This window comes from Acromyrmex echinatior, chromosome 3, assembly GCF_024713525.1.
Source record: "Acromyrmex echinatior isolate Ae372 chromosome 3, ASM2471352v2, whole genome shotgun sequence".
In the NCBI taxonomy this organism is placed as follows: domain Eukaryota; kingdom Metazoa; phylum Arthropoda; class Insecta; order Hymenoptera; family Formicidae; genus Acromyrmex; species Acromyrmex echinatior.
In genome coordinates, this window is record NC_141854.1 from 14,426,570 (window position 1) to 14,449,637 (window position 23,068).

The 23,068-nt window shown below is 30.2% G+C and overlaps 1 protein-coding gene across 4 annotated transcripts in view; it reads right to left on the reverse strand.

Moving 5' to 3' along the window:
* Positions 1 to 23,068, reverse strand: part of Fhos (Formin homology 2 domain containing) — a 164,782-nt gene that overhangs the window by 76,280 nt on the left and 65,434 nt on the right. For all 4 annotated transcript variants that reach the window (XM_011061874.2, XM_087404668.1, XM_011061872.2 and 1 more), the window contains one exon: positions 15,134 to 15,249. In XM_011061874.2, coding sequence (XP_011060176.1) covers positions 15,134 to 15,249 — 116 coding nt within the window. The remainder of the gene's footprint in view (positions 1 to 15,133; positions 15,250 to 23,068) is intronic.

The window sequence follows — 23,068 nt, forward strand, 5'->3', positions numbered from 1 at the left end:
GACATAGAAAATTGTTTGCTTGGATCAGATTGCTGTGAAAATAAAGAGATCTGAGACAGATGTAAAAATAAAGAATTACGCAAATTGACGCTTCATAAATATCTTATTCGTCTATTAAGTGTTCTTTGATCAAAAAACGTAAAAAACAATGGTAACTTCTCTAACTATTACAATTTTATGTTTCAGCTCATTAACGATTATCTAATTAATAATCTACTTTACAAAAGAATTTACTCTCTTCGAATGTCAGTAAAGAAAATAAAAGCGAGAAGAAATAAAATACATAGAATTACAAGAAGAGATATTTACAAATTGAAATAAGTAATAAAATATATATACTTACTCTCGAAATCTGAATCAATGAAAATCAACTAAAAAGGAAAGAAAGTTTAAGCATTATATACTTAAAATACCGATATTTACACGTTAGTCCTAATCTTTCAATATACATTAAATTTATACACTAAAGTAAGATTAGCTAAGAAATTGCACGTTTCATTCACTGATTATCAATCATACTTGAAACTGATATCAATGATTATCCACTGATTCAGATTTAGAAAGCAATAATAAAAATAAAAATAAATGCAATAATGCATTTAGAGGAGTATTATTAATTGGAAAATGAAATATAGAAAATAATATATCGCATCTTTTAAATAGATAATCAATTTTGAAATATTTGGCTATTATATGTATAAACGTTGATAATTATAATACATATTACATATTATTTAGTCCTGATCAACGTTAGCGAAACAATATTAAAATAATCGACATCTTTAACATTTATTTTGAATAAGGAACATTCATTTTATCACTAAACTAGTAAACAAGATTTTCCTATTGTAATAGAATTTACGGGAAGCCGCAAACCTTTTAATTCTACTATAAGATTCTGCCTGACCATAACTCTTTGGCTTTACGTAAATCTTAGGATTAAAGATATATACCAAGGACTATATAGACCGCTCGTTGCTTTGCACGACCGCTCGTTGCGGTCTTGTCTTTTCTTTCTTGTAGCTATTCTTTTCTAACAAGAAAGAATCACTCTGCTGGATTAGCGAACGGCAATGGCGCAAAAAAAATGTGATAATTTTAATAACAGATAAAATGAAAACCGAAGTGTTTGTAATGTAATAATATTATTATTTTTATTCACCACATTGCTCGTAGGTAAATCTTTTTATAAAAGTATCCCTTTATACAATGTATAAAAATATATATATTTATAAAAATACATTTCTTTGTAAATTGACTAAATTTTTATTTATTTAATTTTTATTTATTTAATTTTTATGATTAGTTTTATTAGATATTCGGAATATTTAGGATAAAAGCTCTTCATTTAATGAAGAGATTTATTATTTTTATTTAAAATCCCATAAAAACAAATCTCGAATTGTTGCATTGTTCTTTTTTACTTTAACTAATTTTTTTATTTTAATTTTTTTTTCACAAAGGTAAATATAAATATTGAACGATTATATTTATCATATTTTTAACCAATATTGTTCTCATAATTTTAATAGATTACTCCATAAGAGAATTCGCTTCTCTTCCCACTATCGTTTAGAGACTCTTACAATATGTTATTAGCGATATGTTAAGATTCTAATCATAAGAAACGCAAATGAACTCACAAATGCATGTGACTTACGATGCATGAACCTAAGAATTTTAAGCGGATGCATTTCACGAGGTAGTAGTCGCGTTTCTTCCTAACAAGAAATAAGATTGAGATTGAGATCGAATGAATGGAAGATTCTACACCACGATCAACAAGATAAAAGTACATTCCCGTTTACAAAGTGTGAGATATCGATGTGATCAAGATTTCCATTTTATTTCCACTTTCTTCACTTTTTTCCTTTCGATATATAATCGATATATAATAAATAAAAACTAAGACATCAAGAAAAATTACGAACAAATTTCATATATCATAATAGATTCAGAAATAGGAAAACGCGTAATCTGACGAAAGAAAAAATTAAATAAAGATTATTATTACACCTATATACAAAATAAATTTATTACAAACAATCTAAAAGGACATCTTTTTTTATCCTCTCTTATACATGAAATAAGAAAAAAGGAGTAATCTTCGTCGTTTTGCAAAAATTACAAAAAGACAGTTGTATATAATGTGCATAATTCTTTGATAAGATAAATTTATCGAAAAAAAATTAATAAGTACTCATTGTATCAATAAACATAATATAGATTTCAAAGACAGATACTAATACATATTCCGACTTCAATAAATACACGTTGTTATAAAAAAGTTCAGATTCGTCTTACAATCAGATATTCCCAGAAGCGGACTATTTTTCGTAAAAATTGAAAGAAATCCATCCTCCTTTCGTGTTAGAAGATACTTTAGTCTGAAGTAGAGAACGTAAATGGCAAAATTTCGATCATGCAAAGACAAGTGGCTGTTATTTTCAAAAGAAATCTATTAATAAAAGACTCGACGTAAGTCGGATATTGAAGACGGTTAAAAATAAAGAAAAGTAAAATAGGAAAGATCAAAGTAAAGTGGCTCCTACAACATAATATAAAGGAGTTTGACACTTACGATAATTGTCCGGACACTAGACAACTAGAAGATGGAAATAAATGATATTAATAAATGATATTAATAAGAATATTAATAAATTAATAAATTCGAAAAAGCTTTGAAAATCTTTTGTACATTTAAACTTTAGAGAGAGAGAGAGAGAGAGAGAGAGAGAGAGAGAGAGAGAGAGAGAGAGAGAGAAGGAACGAAAGAACAAGAAAGAAGAAGGGAAAAAGATGTAAGTACAACTTCAAATAAAAATTAAAGTAATTGAAAATTGATAAATTATTTCATGATAAGAATTTTTAGGAAATTGCTTATATTGCTATTGCGTGGGAAGTAGCACAACATTCTATCAATATAAAAAATAATGAGCATTTTACATAATTTTTACATTATTTTGGTAATGCAAAATTATTTTCTGCTTCTACTTAAATTTTTTATTATATTTTAGCAAAACCGTTCTTTATATATAGAAACAAAATCATATAATTTACAACTGTTAAGCAAAATTCAAACAACATATTAATATTTACATTTTAGTACAGAGTCATATATTTCTTTTTGACCTTCCCCAAATAATTTCTCTACACATTTTTCTTAGTATGTCGTATTTCGTAACACACTCTCCATGATATTGTGGATATAATGGTAGGGCAGAATGATACTCGACAGAGAGTTGGGTATGAGAGAATTTTAGTAAATTAGAAAATTGTAACGTGCAATTTGTAATATTATTTATAAAAAAAAAGAGATTACAAAAGAAGGAAGCACATTTATATAAATCATAAAATATTTAATGAAGAAGATCTCTTAAAATAGAAAAAAAAAACATGAATATGGCAATAATACTTCAGAAAAGACTTATGCACTGCAAAATGCAATATTTGTGGCAACCTATTTATTAACGTATATAACAATGATTATGAAAATATATATTAATTAAAAATTCTTTACTACTAAAATTTTATAATAATCAGTTTTATAATAATCAGTTTTTTAAATTCTGTCTGGATTTTGAATCTACCATTTTGAATTTTTTATTTTTAACCTCAGATTAAAGTATTATTAAAATATCCCTATAAGCTAAATTTTATAAAAATTGAGCGAGCATTTTACAAAATAAAGAGAAATAATTAAAAGGGTCCGCCCGTCAATAAAAGTTAATAAACCATTCATGAATATACTATATACATACATATGTATAACTATAACGAAATCATGAACTGTATAACAATAATAATAATTCTTTGTTAATAAGTTATTGCTTAAAATATAAACTATATAGATACCACAATAGATAGAACTATAGATGCAACGATGCAATAGAATTTCTCAGACTTGCAAAACGGGAACACCGAACAATATGCGGAGCATTTCTATGAATATGCGTAAACTACCAAATCGCCGGAGCTATCCTGCTGAATGTGTGTCATCACGCACGAAATACATGTCGGTCGCAGAGACTGTGCGCTCAACGGCAGCGCGTAAACAGCTGCGCAAATATAACAATGCACCTACATGTATTCGCGGTCACATTCTGTCTGCAGTGCGGGTGAACTGCATCCTTTCAGATATCACGAAATTAGTTAATGCTTAGACGAGCATAAAGAGACGAGAATACACTGTATAATTTCCTGTAATTTCAGTAGATCGATTCGTTAGATTAACTCTTATTATGTTTTATTTATTACATTCATACCCTTTTAAATCTTTTTAAATTCTTAAAAATTAAAATATTTCAATATCATATGTGTACACAAATTACAAATTTATTTAACTTATGTCTTCAAATTCCAATGTGAACTTTGTGCATAATTTCATGATCAAATCCGCAATAAAATACTATCAATTTCAAGGGAAAAACAAGTAAGTTTGGAATTGATTGAAAAAGGTTAGCAAAATTTGGTGACAGTACGCGATAAAGTTTCAGAACATGATACCGCGAATAGAACGAGTTGCACTTTTCTTCCTGCCACTTTTGCTTGCGACCAGATACGCCTCCGTAAAATGCCGCAGTGCTGTATATCGAGTTCTACAGGATTCCCTTCCAGGAAATTCTGGAAAAGTTTCAGAACTTCTTACAGTTTGCGGTGAGACAGTTTCCTTATTTGAGTTAACCGCGCGGAATAGTTAGTCTCAGTGCGCAACGTCACTTTTATTTCCTTTGCTGACATTTCTTTATTTTTGCACATAGACTAACTAGTTCTACGTCTTCGTAATTTATCCCATGTGACAAATTCGTTTTTGCAATTATTTTTCAAAAATAAATAAATTGCATAATACAAAAAAATAAAAATGACAATATATTAAAATATTATTGTTTAAGATAAATTATTTACAAAACAATTTAACATTTTATAATTAAATGTATCAATAGATTAAAGTTGTTAACTTCTGATAAAAAATACATGAAAAAAGTATTGAAATAGTAAAAAAGAAATTAAGTCTATTACATTTTATATTAAACGTTATTAAATGCTGATATTTTATGTATTCATAATTATTAAATTCATACTATTAAAAAAAGTGTTTACTATAAATTAAAAGTGTTTACTATAAATTAAAAGTGTTTACTATAAAATTTGTTTGTATCAATAATAAACTATTTTTTTATTTCAGTAAACAAAGCATTTTTTAAAATGAATGTTGAATTATTTTCTCCTTTCTTCAAAAATCAAAAAGATGCAATCTGCTTGCATCTTCCTCGTCGCGTCCAATGATGCACGGTTCCTTGCGCGAAATATACGAGTTCCTGTCGTCGACCTTAATCGACCATCACCAATCGGATATAACTCAAACCGGCGCTCCGCAATTTATATCCGCCCCCATGCTACCGGCAACGTCCGATCGCGTTCGAGTCGATCGTAAATTTAATTGTGTAACGAGGCAACGCCTGATTCCCGGTCTGCCTTCCCTCTCATCCCTTGCGTGGTAACAGCTCGTAATTATCGGCCGATGTAGCGAGCCATTGATCCCGGAGACCATTTGTTTCCAACAGTGTACCTAAATCCGAAAGCTCTCGAGCTTACGTGGTGCGAGATCACGGATGTAATGTCCAATCCTCGAGCTTCGAGTCTTTGAGCTCTACGAGCGATTAAGCTTGTTACAGTTTTCCTTTCTTATTCTAGTTTACTTGTCCTTTTCGACTTGGTACAAAATAAACCTACATAATAAAAAGATTGCTATAAATGCCATTTATGATAAATTTGATAAAATTTTTATAGATAGACTCAATATTTATAGATAGAAAATATAAACAGAGTCGTGTTTTATATATAATTTTATTTTCAAAGTATACTAATTAGTTCGCATTTATTGTACCTACACACATATTGTTAGATGTTATTTAATAAAAAATATTTCCATTGAAAATAATTATGAGATAAAATAGAATAAGTATCAAATATATATAAAATTTTGAAAATTGAGAAGTAAATTTAAATATATAATCATTCATTGTTTTCATTGTATTCAACGAGTTGAAAAGCTCATCGCGATTACATATGATAATTCAAATTAACAAGAAAGAACCTAAAAACAGATAGTTTATCATACGGATACGATCATAAATTATGACTTTCAGATGACTGAACGATGTAGAGTTTACGAGGCAGTGCTTAGACAGCATCAGGCAGGAGTTGGTTCTACTTGGCAGTAAAAGGGGCAGTTAAAGGGTTTTGAAATATTGCCTAAAGCTCGCCTCGAAGCGATCTCATGTATTAAGAACGAGAGTTTCCGTTCTCATTTTTATTCTTTTATACTTATTCATGCACAGTTGCACGAAATTTCGAGGATGTGTTTTTTAATCAAGAAAACATTTCCTTATCTCCGATATTTCCGGCTACGTATGGTACGTTTTTTAATTAAATTGTAAATAAATCGATATATAAAAAAAATTTCTTCTGAGAACATATTACTTATTAGTTTCTGAATATAGCCATTAATCACATATTCTTCGACAACAGTATATATATATATATATATATATATATATATATATATATATACATGTATAAAAACTATACATTTTTTAAATAAAACTGTCATATACGTAGAATTGGAATGTATTTGCAAAATAATATGATAATAAAATAAACTATTTTAAAATATTAATAATTTGTAAGATCAATTATAGTGGTACGTAATTGTTATATGTGATATCAAGCACTTGTTTATATATATAATTATGAAGAATTGAGGAATTAGACATATATTTGAAGAAATATATTTGTATTAAGAATTTTTAACTAGTAAGTTTTTAATAGTAAACTTCTGTAAAAGTGGAAAAATAAAGAGAGAGCAATACATTGTAATCTGAAATATGTGGTGCAATGTGATACAGCGCCTGCGAATTTTAGTTCTCCTCCGAGAATCTTGCTCGCGCCGTAAGTATTGGATTGGAAAGATAGTGCATTAAGTTCCTGAAATATGGTCAGATGTCTGTATATCCTCCGTGTAAAAGCAACATGAAATTCCAATTCCGCGCAATTTTTCTGAGACGGCAGAAATCTTTTCTGATATTTCGAATTGCTTTTAAAATTATTAAGAAGAAATTGTATTATCTGAAGAAAATTACTATTTTAAATCTCGGGAGAGAGGGGGAGTGTTTATATTTGAAGCGCTTAATGTTGAAAATTAACTTAAAATTAAATAATAAATAGATTATGTTTTGTTATAAATTAATTATAGAACAATAACTCAATCCACAAAATATTAAGTATTATCTTACGAGTTCAAAACACAATTAAATTACTTCTTTGATTCATGAAAATTTTGACACAAAAACAAGATTATATCGAGTTTTTTTATTGTACAAACATATAATATTAAATATTATTCATTTAGGATAAAATTTTTAATGTATCAATTAATTGTACGTTTATTTAAAAAATCTTTTGACATACTAGCATGCTTTTTATTTTATCTGTCTATCTCTCTTTCTCTCTCTCTCTCTCTCAAAGTACAATAAATCTAACGATAAATCGAACAGGAAATGCTGATATCGCAAGCAATATCTTCAACACACAAACATTCTTTCTATCAAAACTAAAGTACTTAATGTAATAGACACGCGTATTTGCGAATTTGAGAAACTAGACGTGGATCGTTCATAATGTCTGCATTTAATATTGCGTAATATTTACGAACAAATAATTGAATTAGATATTCTGGGCAACGTGTTTGAAATGGCAATTAAATGTTCACGGTCATCCAATATTACGTAAGATTTAACAGTATTTTTATGCGTCGTATGTCGGAAGAATACACTCACAACTGTTTGAAACCCTGACCTGGAACGGATTTCTCTCATAAATCCATCAACTTTCTTCTGGCGAATGTGCCAATGTGCGTTGTGAAATAGCTATATCATCAAACGGTAGATGTAATGATCAGTCTAAAACCATAAAGCAATAAGAGAAATTTTGAAAATAACGTGATATTATTTTATTTTGTTGAACATTAAAAGATATAATTCACGTTTATATAAAGTTAGTTGTAAATTGTAATACAAATTTTATCTGATATGTAATTTAATAATAATATTTAAAAAACAATAAAGTTAAAAATCAGAAATCCGTGCAATTTTATATTGCTTCATCTTATCTCAGAATATCATTTCTACAAGTTGTGACATGTGTATTTTTATGATATTTATTTATGATAATAAATAAATGCTGTTTGATTCATTGTCGCTCAGTCGCATCTAAGACATTACCGCGTACAGATATTTATAAAACACGAAAACGGCCGGTCGCGAAGTACACCCAGCCGAATATCCTGGGAATAGATCTCGAAACCCAGTTATACGATTTATTCCGAGCCGAGTCGCCAACTGTTCGTAAGTCTTTGCTTTTTGGGACAAGTAATCTCGCAAAACAAATATTCCTAATATTGGAACTATTACAAGTCAAATTTTAGCAAAAATTGAGAACATTATTAACTACATAAAATTAAAGTAAGATTTGCGCAAAAATTTATTTTAATACGTAATTAAGAAGCAATTCCTTCTTAAAGCTATAATTAATGTAAGTTTTAATATATAAGAATTATAAAATACAAACGTTTCAACATATTGCAATGTAATTTATCTATTGTCAATTGACTTCCCGAATAGTCTTGCGTGCAACGGCGAATTAAACGATCGTATGTGCAACACGTAAACTCTATTCTTAAACGCAGAATACGTGAGTCATCGGTTTTCGAAATCTACGGATGACACAGGCTCATTAATTTAATCAACGATGCGCATAATTTTAAGGAAAAGAGGTTCTTGCAAAAACCGCGAAAATTCTGAGAAAATCTTGTTATTTTACTATCAAATAAAATTATATTCTTGAATTTCTAGAACTAAGAATACAACTTTAAGTATAGTTTTGTATTATATATGTTATATGTTTATCTTGTTGCATAATTAATTTATATGTTTTATATATATATATATATATATACCCGGGAAAAATGTTTCATATATAATTATATATAATTATATAAAAAATTGACATATTTTATATATACAATTATATGTAATTGTATATAAAATATGTCCATATATAACATTTTTTTCCAGGTAATTATATAAAATATATTGCGTAAATATGAGCTGCATAAAAATACATAACTATTTATTTAAAATGTTACAATTATAAAAAGTTTTGAAAGAAACGTATTAAAAGTATTTAATGAAGACTAAGAAATATTTTGAAGAAATAATTTTGCCAAATTTAAAATTTATATATTCTAACAAATTAAAATTTAAAAAATATAATTAAAAATTAATTAAAACAAAATGTAATAAAAAAATAGAGTAAAAAATTTAAAGGAATTATATAAAGAATGATTCAGTATAAAATCAAAGTTGATTCCAAAGTTGATGAGTATAAAATCTCAACACAACTTTTAAAAATTTAATCATAGTTTTTTATTTAACATCAATTTATATTTTATATCACAATTCGAGCTGATATATGTACGTTGCTTGCTTGTCGCTATTAATAACACTAATGTCATTGCTCGCTTGATGGACGTTAGCCTGCGACGACACATTAATAAGACGATTTATTAGCATAGTTTGCATTACAGGTCAGGTGAATTGCAGGATTCCAGTAAGGCTGATCACTGTTGTCATGCAAAATACCTATTACCTTAAGCAAAGGTGACAATGCAAATCATCACATATGGCATCACATTACTGTATCATGTTTAGTTGCTTTGGATACAATTGTCTTATTGTACTCAAAAATAAAAATAGTTTTACAATGTAAGACAGAAAATATGAAATTTTTCCTAGTTTTAAAATAAACGTGGTACTCTTTATTGTTTCTACAGATCAGATAATACTAAAAATATATTCCTCATTTTTTGTGAAATAACTTTTAACTTTCAGTACACATAATGGGATTAGCATAACCCCACTCAATTTTCATAGTTCATGTTTTTCTTCCGATCCCTCTTCATTTATTGCACAATATCTTTTGTACTATGACATTTTAAACTTTCTAACTCAAAAATTTTTTTTTTCAGTTTTCAAACGATAGATTAAAAAAAAAATTTGTTAAAATTGATGCACAATCTGAGATACAAGCAAAAGAAAACGCTATGACATTTTAGATTTTCTAACTCAAAAATTCTTTTTTTTCAGTCTTCAAACGATAGATTAAAAAAAAATTTGTTAAAATCGGTGCACAATCTGAGATACAAGCAAAAGAAAACGTTGAGTTACAAATACCCGGATGTGAGTAAATACGGACTGAGTTGTGTGTATTGATGATTAATAATATTAAAAATTATTTGAAATTTTAATGACGACGTCGGTGAACAGGAAAAAGTTAAATTTTGCATGCGGGTTTATTATGTATACTAACATTCAACAAAAAAAGGTGTTATATCTCGAATGTGTGTGTGCGTGTGTGCGTACGTGCGTGCGTGCGTGCGTGTGTATGCCTTGAAGATCTTGGAGTCCGATACGTAAGAAGCTGATTACTCATCGCGACGTCTATACTGAACGTTTAATGATTTAATATACCTGGTTATTGAACTCTTGGGAAAATATTCCTCTCTTTCTCTCTCTCTCTCTCTCTCTCTCTCTCTCTCTCTCTCTCTCTCTTTGTTATCCACACTCTCCGCTCCATCATCTAGCACTTCTCTCATCCAACATCTCCTTCCTCAGCTGTTATATTCGCAGAATGGGAGATACATGTATATCTCCCATTATAATTATATACACCTGATATACCGGTATCCACGTGTATTCAAACAGGTTACATAAGATTCTATGGCAGGCTAGAGAAATAAACATAGAGAGAAAGAGAGAGAGAGAGAGAGAGAGAGAGAGAGAGAGAGAGAGAGAGAGGAAGAGAAAAAAGAAAGATCGAAAGAAGAGAGAGCGAGAGACAGAGAAGATGAGAGGAAGCGTAAGGGAAATGTGATGACACTAAGTTTATTAGGTAAAGTCCATTGGGACCACCTTTCAGTAAATACGCCGTGCACAGAATGGAGATAAATTTCGACATTTCAATAGTACCATCTACTTTCTCCGTAAATGATTAATTTCCATAGAAAAATAGGTTAAATTTCGTTCTCCATAAAAACAAAGATAAACACATCCTTGTTTTATCTTAAATAGAAATAAAATGTACTAAATTTTTAAGTAAATGAGATCTATGTAGATAGAAGTAGATAACAAATATTTTTAGATAACATTCTGTTTCTTATATAATATATATATATATATATATATATATATATATATATACATCTTCAATTATTTTTTAAATATTTTTTAATATTCTTAGAAACTAATGATACAAAAAAATATTCTCTGACACATATTCTCAAAAATTGAAAAAGAAGATTAATACTATATAATTGTAAAAAATATATATTAATATAATGGATATAAAGTACTCATCTTAATTTTAATTTACAGAAAATTGTTAATTAATTAACATGGCTAATTAAATATTATGTCATATAAGAGATTTCATCAATTTATAACATTCAAAAACGTCACTTGTATCTTCCTTCAGGAGGCCTTTTCAATTTGTTATCGCACGAAACTCTCTCCGCCTCTTTATGTGCGAGACACGGATGACCGCCTAGGACGCAGCTACGCAAATTAATTTCGCTAGTATGCAAGACGCAACAGCCTGCGTGAGAAATATCGTGAATACGCATGCGGTATCTTATACGCGTGGGCGAACAGTTGCCAAGTATTACCACAAAGATAAACGATTCGTTACCCACGCAAAAACTGGCTACCTTCCTCCTATCTACCTCTTTTTCTGTATACGCAAGTTACATAAATTCGACCAAAATGAGAAATACTATATTTCTTTCGATTGAAACATTATTTTTTAATGCGACTGTCAGATCAGCGCAATTGTCTCTACTCATAATTGTTATTACCATTTTATTCCATGGCATGTGATAAGTAATTTTAAATGATATTATGAACTAGTGTTCTGAATTGTATCTATTATATCCGACTGTCAACTACAATGAATTTCTTCGATATAGCCAACATTACGTTTATAGCAGGAAAAGCCAGTTTTCGTTTAGTTCCACTGCACACAAACGTGTCTGGAACTTATATGGACTTAGGGATATATGTGTATGTACCAGAGGGAACGAAAAATCGAACCACACGTGAGACGGACACGCGGAGAAAGGGACGAGAGTGCGGTAAACGTATGATGTCATTTTGCGGTTCGCGGAAATTCCGGAGTTTCAAATATTGGAACGCATATCTCTGCGGGCAAACATTTATTTAACTCCCATCCCTCCCCTCAGCCTTCGTCACCCAAAATCGTGTCCGAGCGATTCCAATTCTGCTCCCTCACCTTTCCTCTCATTCGGTTGCCGCACGTTTATTCGACGTTTCGTGCGAACGTGCCTTTGAACGCGCGACGACTGACGAAATGCAATCCGATTGAAGGCGGTGCATCGAGCGTATACTGACATAGTGGTGCCGATTAATGGACTGGAAGTGATCTTGTTTCCAATGTACGAGACCATTTCAGACTTGACCAGTCGCCGCGAAAATGAAGACTGCGACCACATCACATACATATAACGCTCCACGCAGCAAGAAAAATCAATTGATTTTTATGTAAATTCATTCTAAATCCCAAATACTGAATACTCAATAATGTAATAAAACTTTTTATTAAAAATGCATAATACGTAATTATATAATATATGTTACGTATATAGTATAAAACAATCTTTCAAAATTCTCTTGTCCCAAATCACTTTCTTATGTCAAAATTAATTATAGATAAAATTTAAAACATTTTAAAATTTAAATTATTGTTTAAAATTAATAGTTATAAAAAAAAAGATTTATTATTATAATAATGTATAAAAATCTTTTCCATCTAACGTTAAAATTAGAGAACGTTAGAAATGAATGTATGCGAAGAATCCATATAAAAATGAAAAATGTGATCAGATAACATAGAAAATAATATATGAATCCTCTCAAAATAATTGCATTAGTATAATTATTCAGCTCTTTTATCTTATTTTTTTTATTTTCGAAATCAGAATAGAATTGATAAGTAAATTTTCAATGAATCGCAAGGTATCTCTCTGTGAGAAGAAAAGGTGGTGAATATAAAAATAGCGTGCTTTCACGTTCTTTGATGCGATAGTTCGCTATCACATATCTGATGTGAGTGAGCAATTGCGTAGATTTAAGAAGAATGAAAAGTCACTGAAAAGACACGGATCCCGAAGCTCTCAAAGGAGAACTAAATTTAACATCGTACATGCCTCGCCCTCCCTAGGGAGTTTACCTGCATTAATACACAACGAGCACGGTTAGCCTTCACGGCATTAACGTGAATTCGATACGCAAACCGCAAATATACTGCTGCAGCCGCCGTGCATTCTCAACGACGGAAACCAGCGCCTGGTTTCTCGTACATTTCACCGTGTGTGAATATCTAGCCACTAAATATACACAAACAGAATACTGTAAAAGTTTAAAATGATGCTTCGAAAGTGCATACTGAAAGTATTTGATATTTGTGGCTATAATTTCATGATAAAATATAATTATGATTAGTTTTTTGTTTTTTTTATTAGGTACTATTATAATGTTAATAAGAGTTAGTTACTACTGTATAATATGTATGTTATATAGTAATTACGACCATTTCTTTTCTTTCAATGAATACTTGTTTAAAGATTTTAATTGCTTATATTATCAAGAATAGATAAAAGCAATTAAGCCATTTTGTTAAAATGTTGATTTAGAAACAAATTCTGATTTTAAAATTTTGTTTCTAGAATTGAAATCGTTAAACAATCAATTTAATTGTGATCAATCTTGTATTATATGTAATTGCCAGTTAACTTTTAAAGTATGTCATTTAAACCACAATATTTAACGCAAGGTAAAGAATATAACTTTCTTTTAAATTTATATCATGACTATGTATATATGTGTGAGTGTGTGTGTGTGTGTGCGTATGTGTACAATATAAGTCAAATAAATTACATTCCATTACTGTATTTTAATTAAAAACTTTTCCTCCGCAAGCGAAAACACTTTAAACATCATTCGCAAAATGACTCGTGTTCAACGCAAGCTATTCTTTTATTTTATCACGACGATTTGCGTTTAAATTCTATCTGCGAACTATTCCTTACATTGAACGTATTGTTTAGAAGAAAATTACTTCTGTTCAATATTCACTCGGAGATTAAATTAAGCGTGCTAATTATTCGACTCTGTAGAAACCGAGGTAAAAACCTTTTGCATAACTTTTTCCAATGTATTTGCCACATTACTTTGAGATGGGCTTTCATTTAACAAGAGACAGACTAATCAAAGTGCCATTAACTTTTCTTTTAAGATGTATCGCAAATCTCTTTGCTGCGATTGTGCTGAGAAGACGCATACTATCTTCTCCTCATCTAAATATCCTTCATTATTCCGGTGACTCTACGTTCTACTGTTGTCCACAATGACTCTACTGCTGTCCACTATGTGATTATCCGGGGTCCAACCGCGAGGGGCTCGTAAAGACGCAGAATCTATCCCGACAGGACCAACTTCAGGTGGCATGCAAGAAAACAACTATCCCAAGGTGCAATTAAGCGGGCACAAATGGCCTCTATCATTACGCGCAGTTGAAGTATATTACGAGAAACTTCTCTTTCTAGTTGGAAAATAAAAAATAAGCATCTATATAACACAAATCTAAAATACTTCGAAATAAATCATAAAATTTCTAGAAAGAAAAACTTATATTTCAAAAATATGAACGCAAATTGCGAATTACTTCTTTTTATGTTACATACATATGTTATATACATATAGTAATGAAGTCATTTGTCAGCAATTTTTGCACTAATAATAATTAAAAATATAAAATAAATATTAAGATTATTAAGTAAATATATTAGGTGTTGGAATTAATTCGTAGCGTTTTTTAATGAAAGAATGTTATTTATTTCACATGAGCATTAAAAAATACATTAATGAAAGTACTTCCCATCACTTGTAAAACGCTACGAATTAATTCCAACACCTAATAATATAAATTATTGGCGACTCACCTTTCACCTTCATGAAAGCCCTCAAATTCTTCCTGTTGCTCATTGATAGATGCCTCAAGGTCCAGGTAAGCACCATAATCGCCGCCCTTGTATAACTGGAGCGCCGTGTCATCGAGCTGCAACATAGATAGCAAGATGCGTTGAAAAACATGTCTGTTTTGCGTGCCGCGGAGGTAATCGCGCCATGGAAATTATTACCGCGCTGATCGTTAGCCGGTTTTCGCGTAACCACCGTCCATTTAAGAGCCGCATCCGCGGTGGAATAAAGTCGGCAAAACGCAAACTGCATGACGACTTTTATTGCAAGCACGCGCGAAATTTGTATCGACAAATGGAGGAGTTTATATAGGCCTTCAAATTTTTTAATAGAAAAAGTAACAGTTAAAAAAGTTTGTCAAAACAATGAATGTCCCTCTTCATTTTAATCGTTCAATGCATGGATTTCTTCTGGTAAACAATTTCTTTCATTGAAAGATCAAAGCTTTCAAAAGAGTTTTCAATTCACATGTAAAAATATTACGGGTCAACAATCCAGACTAATATACGACTTATCTGCTAAATTTATCTGTAGATCAGTTGGTCCACGTACGTCCTGTAAGCAAGAGATGATAATCGCTTGGTTTAGAATCAGGTGATTCTCGCCAAACGTAAACCCCTCGCTTATACCTTTTTAAAAATCACAATTATATAGATATAATTTAAAGAAATAAATATATATAGTATATACATTTTTTATTATGTAGGTACAAGAGAAGTGGACCAATTGTTTAATTAACCCTATCCTTTTCTAATCTCGTGTTATTGGAAATTTGTCATTCGATTATTTACACGCTCTTATCAAATAAAAATCATAGTAATGAAAAATGCTGAGTTCACAGAAACAACAAGTTGGCTTATCCCCGGTTTTGAAGTTGCGACGCGTGTCGCACATGAAAAAAGAAGAATCGCATGATCGACAAGCTCTGTACTAGTGGAAGTTCACGACTTGATTTTGATCAAATCAAATTCTTTATAGACTTCGAATTTCTTGGGTTACAATCCGCTGTCGATCTTGTTAAATCTACCGTCGCTACGAAGACTCGTAAAAAAAATGTAACAGCCGGACGATCACAGCGGCCAACATAAATCCCGCGTGATCACGCGTCTTTTCCTAATAGCTGAACGAGCCGAATCAACCGACGATAAATTGTCAGAGGTAAGTAACCCCAATGAAAATGACGACTTTCTTCCGGTGCGTTCTTTTTTTAGGTCGCTTCCTTCTTTTATGAGATTAAGATCCGTCAGGTCCAACGCGGCACATTGCCGCGGGGCATAATAGTACGCTAGGGACACGTACGTAAAATACATTTACGTAAAATGAGAGTGAGAGTAATATAGGAAAACAATAGATGTTCTAGATACCAGAACCAAATCTATTTTTTCTGATATTTCTGATACAGTGTTAGTTAAAGATCAACTAGTTACTCGTTTATTGGTATAAAGCAATTTGGTTTGTAAAGAAAATGGATTTATAGTTCGTATAATACATGTAATAATTATTTCAATATTTGTAAATACACATATATATTTGTAAGAAAAAAATGAAATCATTTATTGTGACTCAATCATTATTTTAAATAATTTAATTAAATCACATTTCAAATTATTTATTTATTATATCACAGTCGAATGAATGTTACATCTTACTAATTAGCAAAAATTATATTAATTTTATTTATCATAAGTTAACAAAAGATTATAATAAATTTTTTTTTAATTTCAAAAATGATTATTAGTGAACACATCTTGGTTGTCAATTTCGCTCAACTGTCAAATTTAATAAAACGAAAGAAATTTTTAGTTTTATTTAATTTGACAGTCGAGAAATTACTCTCAACTGTCAATTACGACAACCAAGATTAATAATCATTCCTAAAATTTAAAGAAAAATTGGTTATAATGATATTTAACTCATAATAGATAAAGCAATTCTCGCCAATTAGTTAATTCTGTAACACACATTCTGATGTAATGCAATAACTAAATAATTTGAAATGAAATTTAATTATTTAGAATACGATTGGGTCACAATTACGATTTCATTTTCTTCTAAATATGTATATTCTAAACTGTCTACATCAAAATAAAACAAAAATACATACAAAAAACGTTGTCTATGCATAAACGTATTTAAATGTTCGTTGCGACAAAATGTAAATCCCAAGTAAGTTGACATGCTTTATAGTAAATAAAGAATGGAAGAAAATCTTCGCGTCGTACTATGCACTGTTCATGAAATCGCGACACCGCGCATCACTTTGAAAAGGCGACACGGCGTGAATATGTTGTTGACCTATATTTCTAAAAATCTCAGCTTTAAAATAGTAACGTCGGCGAAGCATCCCGTTAAACATGGTGAGATGTCAGCAGCCGCCGTCTTACATTGCACTACGCTCTGTTTTGGAGCATACCGCATGCTGGGGAAACCACACGCACATGCGGCCAATTGCGCAATACATCCGGTATCAGTTTCGAACGTGATCTTCGTCCTTTACACAGCAGTTTACCGGAAGGATATGTTACCTCGGTATATGCTTTGTGTGTTAATTAAATGCTGTGTTAATCGAGGGAAATTACAGAGCTATAAATTAATCTTTCATTACTGAACATTTATCTGATTAATTGTTTCAGTAGATGTAATTACTTCCTGTTTTCGAAGCAAAAGCTGATACTGATTTTAGAATTATGATAGTAAAATTAAAGTACCTATATTCATTATACTTTATTTCCTAATACTTCAAGAAAATAAATATTTTAAAAATATAATCCATCGCATAAATAAAATGTGAAATAGATATTTAATATTTTATAATTAACATAAAAATAAAAATTTTTCGCAATTACTATAAAAATTTACATCATGCTTATGTAAATAACAGTAAATGATTCAATAAATGGAACTATTAAAGTAAAAAATGTGTTGACGAAAATACATATAATTAATAAAATTATCTTTTTGTAAATTTTCATACGCGAATGGTAATTGAATCAAATTTTTCAATATCGATTTAGCAATTCGCTGTACGAAATAATTTTCCTGTATCGTTAAAAAATGAAAAAATAGAAAATTATATTTTAACATTCAATAGGTCAATATTTTAAAATATCTGAGGCGCAATTCAAATAATAAAATTAAATTAAAAATATATAAAAATAGTATTTTTTAAATAACATTTTCACACATAATTTGATTTTTCTCCTAGTGAATTGCAATAAATATGACAAATAAAACTTTATATGAAAACACGATTTTTTTATCTTCAGTAAGCAGTAGTCGAGCAGTATATGTCGACATAACAGTTCAAGTAGCATGTAAACGTCGTCCTTGCATTATATCAGATCGGGCTTCCCTTTTCTCCGAATGTATTTTCATAGACATTCTCGTTGCGACGTCGTCCCGTAGGGGCGTTTTCCTCTATGTGCCTGTAGGATCACTTTGTTTGCCCGAAGCCCATCGAGTAAATCACAAATTCCCTGTTGTCGTTCGTCTCTCCAAGTTTCTATCGGTAGCGAATCTCCTTAGTGAATACATAACTGAGAGAGAAACGCTGATTATACGAGCTTGTGAATCTCGTTGACGTTGTCAAGACGAAATTTAGAAGTATTCGTCTGCATTTACTGAACTGATTACAAGTGGAAAATATCAAACATCAAACGAATATAATTTAATTACAATTATTGAGTGTTCAACGTAAAATCATATGAACCATCTATATGAACCAAATACCCTCACTATTTAAAAAAAGAGTTCAAATATATATTATAATTAAGTGCTAATTGCTAATCGCAGTCACTATATTGATTTATTACAAATGCAATATTTTTTAGTTGTCGATATATTCATCTTATAGTAAATCTTATTGTAAAAAATTTATAAATTTTTGTTTTATAATTTTACAGAAGGTTTAATGATTAAAAAATAAAGTTGCTCATTAAAACAAAGCATAATTTAACGGATAATTCATATAACGGATTTAATTCAAATGCAATACTTAATACCTAATATGATTGTTTAAAAAAGCAGAATTATACTGCAGGATAAGCAATTTTAAAATTAAATAATCCGGCGATCTATAATTTTTTATAATCAGTGTATAAAGTCGAGGGAGACAATATGTCGTAAATAGGAAAGTACTGCTATTTATTGTGGGAGTAATTAAAATATATTAATATAATGTACTTGTCCAATATAAAGTGCAGTCGTGAGAACTCAAGGCATCCTTATTAATTAATACAATTAAATGTAAAAATAGATTTTAAGGATATGTCGGAAATATCACGAGATAAGAATAACAAAATCTGAGAAGCCACGAGACAATTAACTAACGCTATTCGTGTTCTGATGGAGTCGTTCTGCTCGACTGTGCGAAACTTTCACGACTATCTTCCTTTTTTCTCTTTACATTGCACGCCTCAAGAATAAATTCATGCAAATTTATTCGCATAAAGACAAGTTAAAGAAGCAGTTCAAAATAAGTTTAAAATAAAATATTGACGTACGTCAGCTCTGAGACGAAACGAGCGTCTTACAAAATACTTCACAGCTGACGGATACATTTTAGTGCTTTATTTGCAAAATTTCGATAAAAAATCGAGGCCACTTCACTTTTCTTGATTCTCGTAATTTCTAATCTTAAAATAAAGTTCATATAATCAGAAGTATTTAGTACAAAAAGCTCTTAGCTGTAACACGATATAATAAACATACAATTTCAATTTAATTCATTTCACATCAGTATAATTAATTTATATCATATCTTTACTCTCACGATTTTGAAATTCATCACATTTCAAATAAATTTCTGGAGCAAATGATAATGTAACCGTATATGCTTTTTTCTTTTCGCCGTTTAATGTGATTCTTACTTTTTTCAATTTCATCTACATTTTATACTTCAAAATAATTTATAATCATAATTTTGACAACATAAAAATTTTTATCTTTCTCTTCTTTAATTTTAGGAAAATTTATATGACAAATAATCTTAGAATGTCATGAATTGTTATTTATCGAGTCGTGTAAGAATAGTGTGAACGAAGCAACACTGACGAGTTGTTACACCTTCTAGGAACCTGACAATTGCGATATAACCGGTCGTACTAACAGCGCCCTATCTTTCCTTTCCTTCCGCGATTACAGATGATTATAGGCCACCACATTTGCGATTTCTTGCGTTAAAACCCGACAAACGCGACCGCCGCGACAGCTTGCCCTTTCTTCGGTCCATTCATTTCGAGCAGAGACATTGATTATGGCATAACCGCGTTATTCCAATAAAAACTGTATGACGACGAAAAATACAGCAGATTGTTTCTAAAGAGTAACATAAAATAATTTATGAAAAAGGTTAAAACCAAGCAAAATCTATCAAGTTATATTTATGTAGTTGGAATCATTAATTTTTGCTAAAACAAAACGTTGTGATCTAGAAAAAAAATTGATATCCAGAATAAATAAAGCTGCATAAATTTATACACTTTTGATTCTTTAAATATAAAATACTGTAAAAAAAAGCATCAACTAAATATTTTCTTATTATTTTCCAAAAAAAATTGTTTTAATCCGAAAAATTGTTTTTTTTTTAAACAAACAGATAATAACATATACAATATGTATAATATACATAACAGATAATAACGCGCCGTGAATCATGTTGATTGAATTATCGAGATCGAAACTAATGGCACAAAAGATGGAGAAGGAGTCGATGGTATTTTCATTAGGGCCAAAGAAAAATCTGAGTGATAATGTATGCAGAGTTTGACATTAATTTAGTCGTGTCAATGTAAAGTAGCATCATGAGTTATTATGCATGTAAGCAAGATAATGAAAATTACGGGAAAAAACGCAAACTGAATATGTGCTATTGCACTTTTTTTTATCAAGATTTATCCCACATTATTAAAAATATTCATGAAAAGTATGTAACGAATTACTCTTAGTAAAAACTGGAAGTAAATGAAAGATTACGTTTGTCTGTACAGAACTGTAGGATTTTAATAACTAACGAGAGTCAAATCCATCTCTTCAGAATTTTGGAGCATGATGGAGATAAGAAAAATCAGAAAAGTAAAATATAATTATTATTGATTGACAATAGTTGGAGTAGATAATTAATATCTTAAAAATGAAAAAATCTCAGAAGGAATCTTATTCGATTAAAACGAACCTCAGTGCTTAATAATATTCATATGCGCAAATATGTATATTATACATATATTTTCTAGTTTTATAAATTGTGCGCCGATTCGGTTCTTGATCGGACTTGAAATGCAATGATAAATTGAAACTGGAAATAAATCACAAATTATTAAGCGTTAATTAGTAATGATGCTAATAAGCATTTTAAAAATACTGCAAAAACTTATTGCGAAAGATATTTCAAGATTTAAACCTATTCAAGATTAAAAATTATTGATTTTTTCGGGACGGGTATCTTATTCGATTCGATCGTCAAAGCACGTGAAGATATTTGTCGCAATAAGCATGTAACTGATAAGTGAGAGAGCGTCATTTTTCAACAAGACGTATATAAACAATTATAAGTTGAAATTATTGTATATAATTAGTAGTCTAATTTCTACTTATAATTCTCTTTTACTTATATAGCTTCGATATGTTTCAAGTCTGATAATGGAATCAGTTTATAGAAAAATGTATATATATATATATATATATATATATATGGGTAGAAATATATTATTATAAGCACCAAGATCCGCTTCAACTAAAAATGTTGATTCTTACTCTTATTTGATTACATTATAATTCGTAAATATATAATCAATGTTATAATATTATACGGTAGATACCGTAAATTTTACATGTCAACTTTTCCTCTATCTAATCCTGTTTGGTGCCAACTTATCTATAACTACGACTAGAACCACTCTCTCCTGCAATTAGATACATATCGTGTGTGTAACGATCGAATGGCTTAAGTGCGATTGAATGAGATTCTTCCTTACAACGAAATTCAAGCAACACATGAGAAGTCATTCGTGAGTAGTTAAATGTGCATTCCATTCGCACTCTACAGAGAATTCACAGCGGGCAGCTTCCTACGCGAAAGGTGAAGTACGCGTATATGCGTAAGTAACAAGTCGAGCATGACAAGCTTCTTATCGACTATAACGAAATCGCGTCCTGTAAAACGGGCTAACCCTTTCGAAGATGAACAAACTGCCGTCTAATTTTAACCTTCCCCAAGACGATGCAAAAAAAAATAATCACAGCCGTTGTAGAATTTATTGACAATGTGGCGAATCGAGTTCTCGGCAACGTTCAATCATTCATGAAGTAAAACAGGTTCCATTGAGACTTTTCAAGCGCCCTGCATCAAAATAAAAAAAAATATATATATATATAATAAATTTATGTATTCGGATGCATGATTCGATATATTTCTTAAAATTTCCATGCACGTGTGATTAAAAAAAAAGTAAATAACAATTTAAAACAGAATATTAGTTTATGCGAACGTACATACATCTTTTCATGACGTTAATAGCGATGTTATCAGAGCTAAACTCCAATGTTTTGATAACCGCGAAATAAGGACTTTACATTTCATTAACGTGAAGATTGGAATTGGTGATAAAAAACTGAAATGTGCAATATCAAATGACGTACGAGCAGTTAACAGTTAGGTAAGCAGGTTCCATTAAAACCGTAGTAATCTCTTTCTTGCAATGAGGAAATGAAGATGTCTCTATGCAATTCTGAAACCCTCGAGGGTTCGCTCTTTAATACAGGTGGCACTTGAGACGAAGATGCGGTAGAGAAAGATAAAAAAATATACGAATAATCTCGGTTGGAAGACCTTTCCTTTCCCGGTAGTTCTCTCCTTCTCCGTTTTCAAGTGTTTCGATTTGGAGAACTCGCTGCGAGAGAAC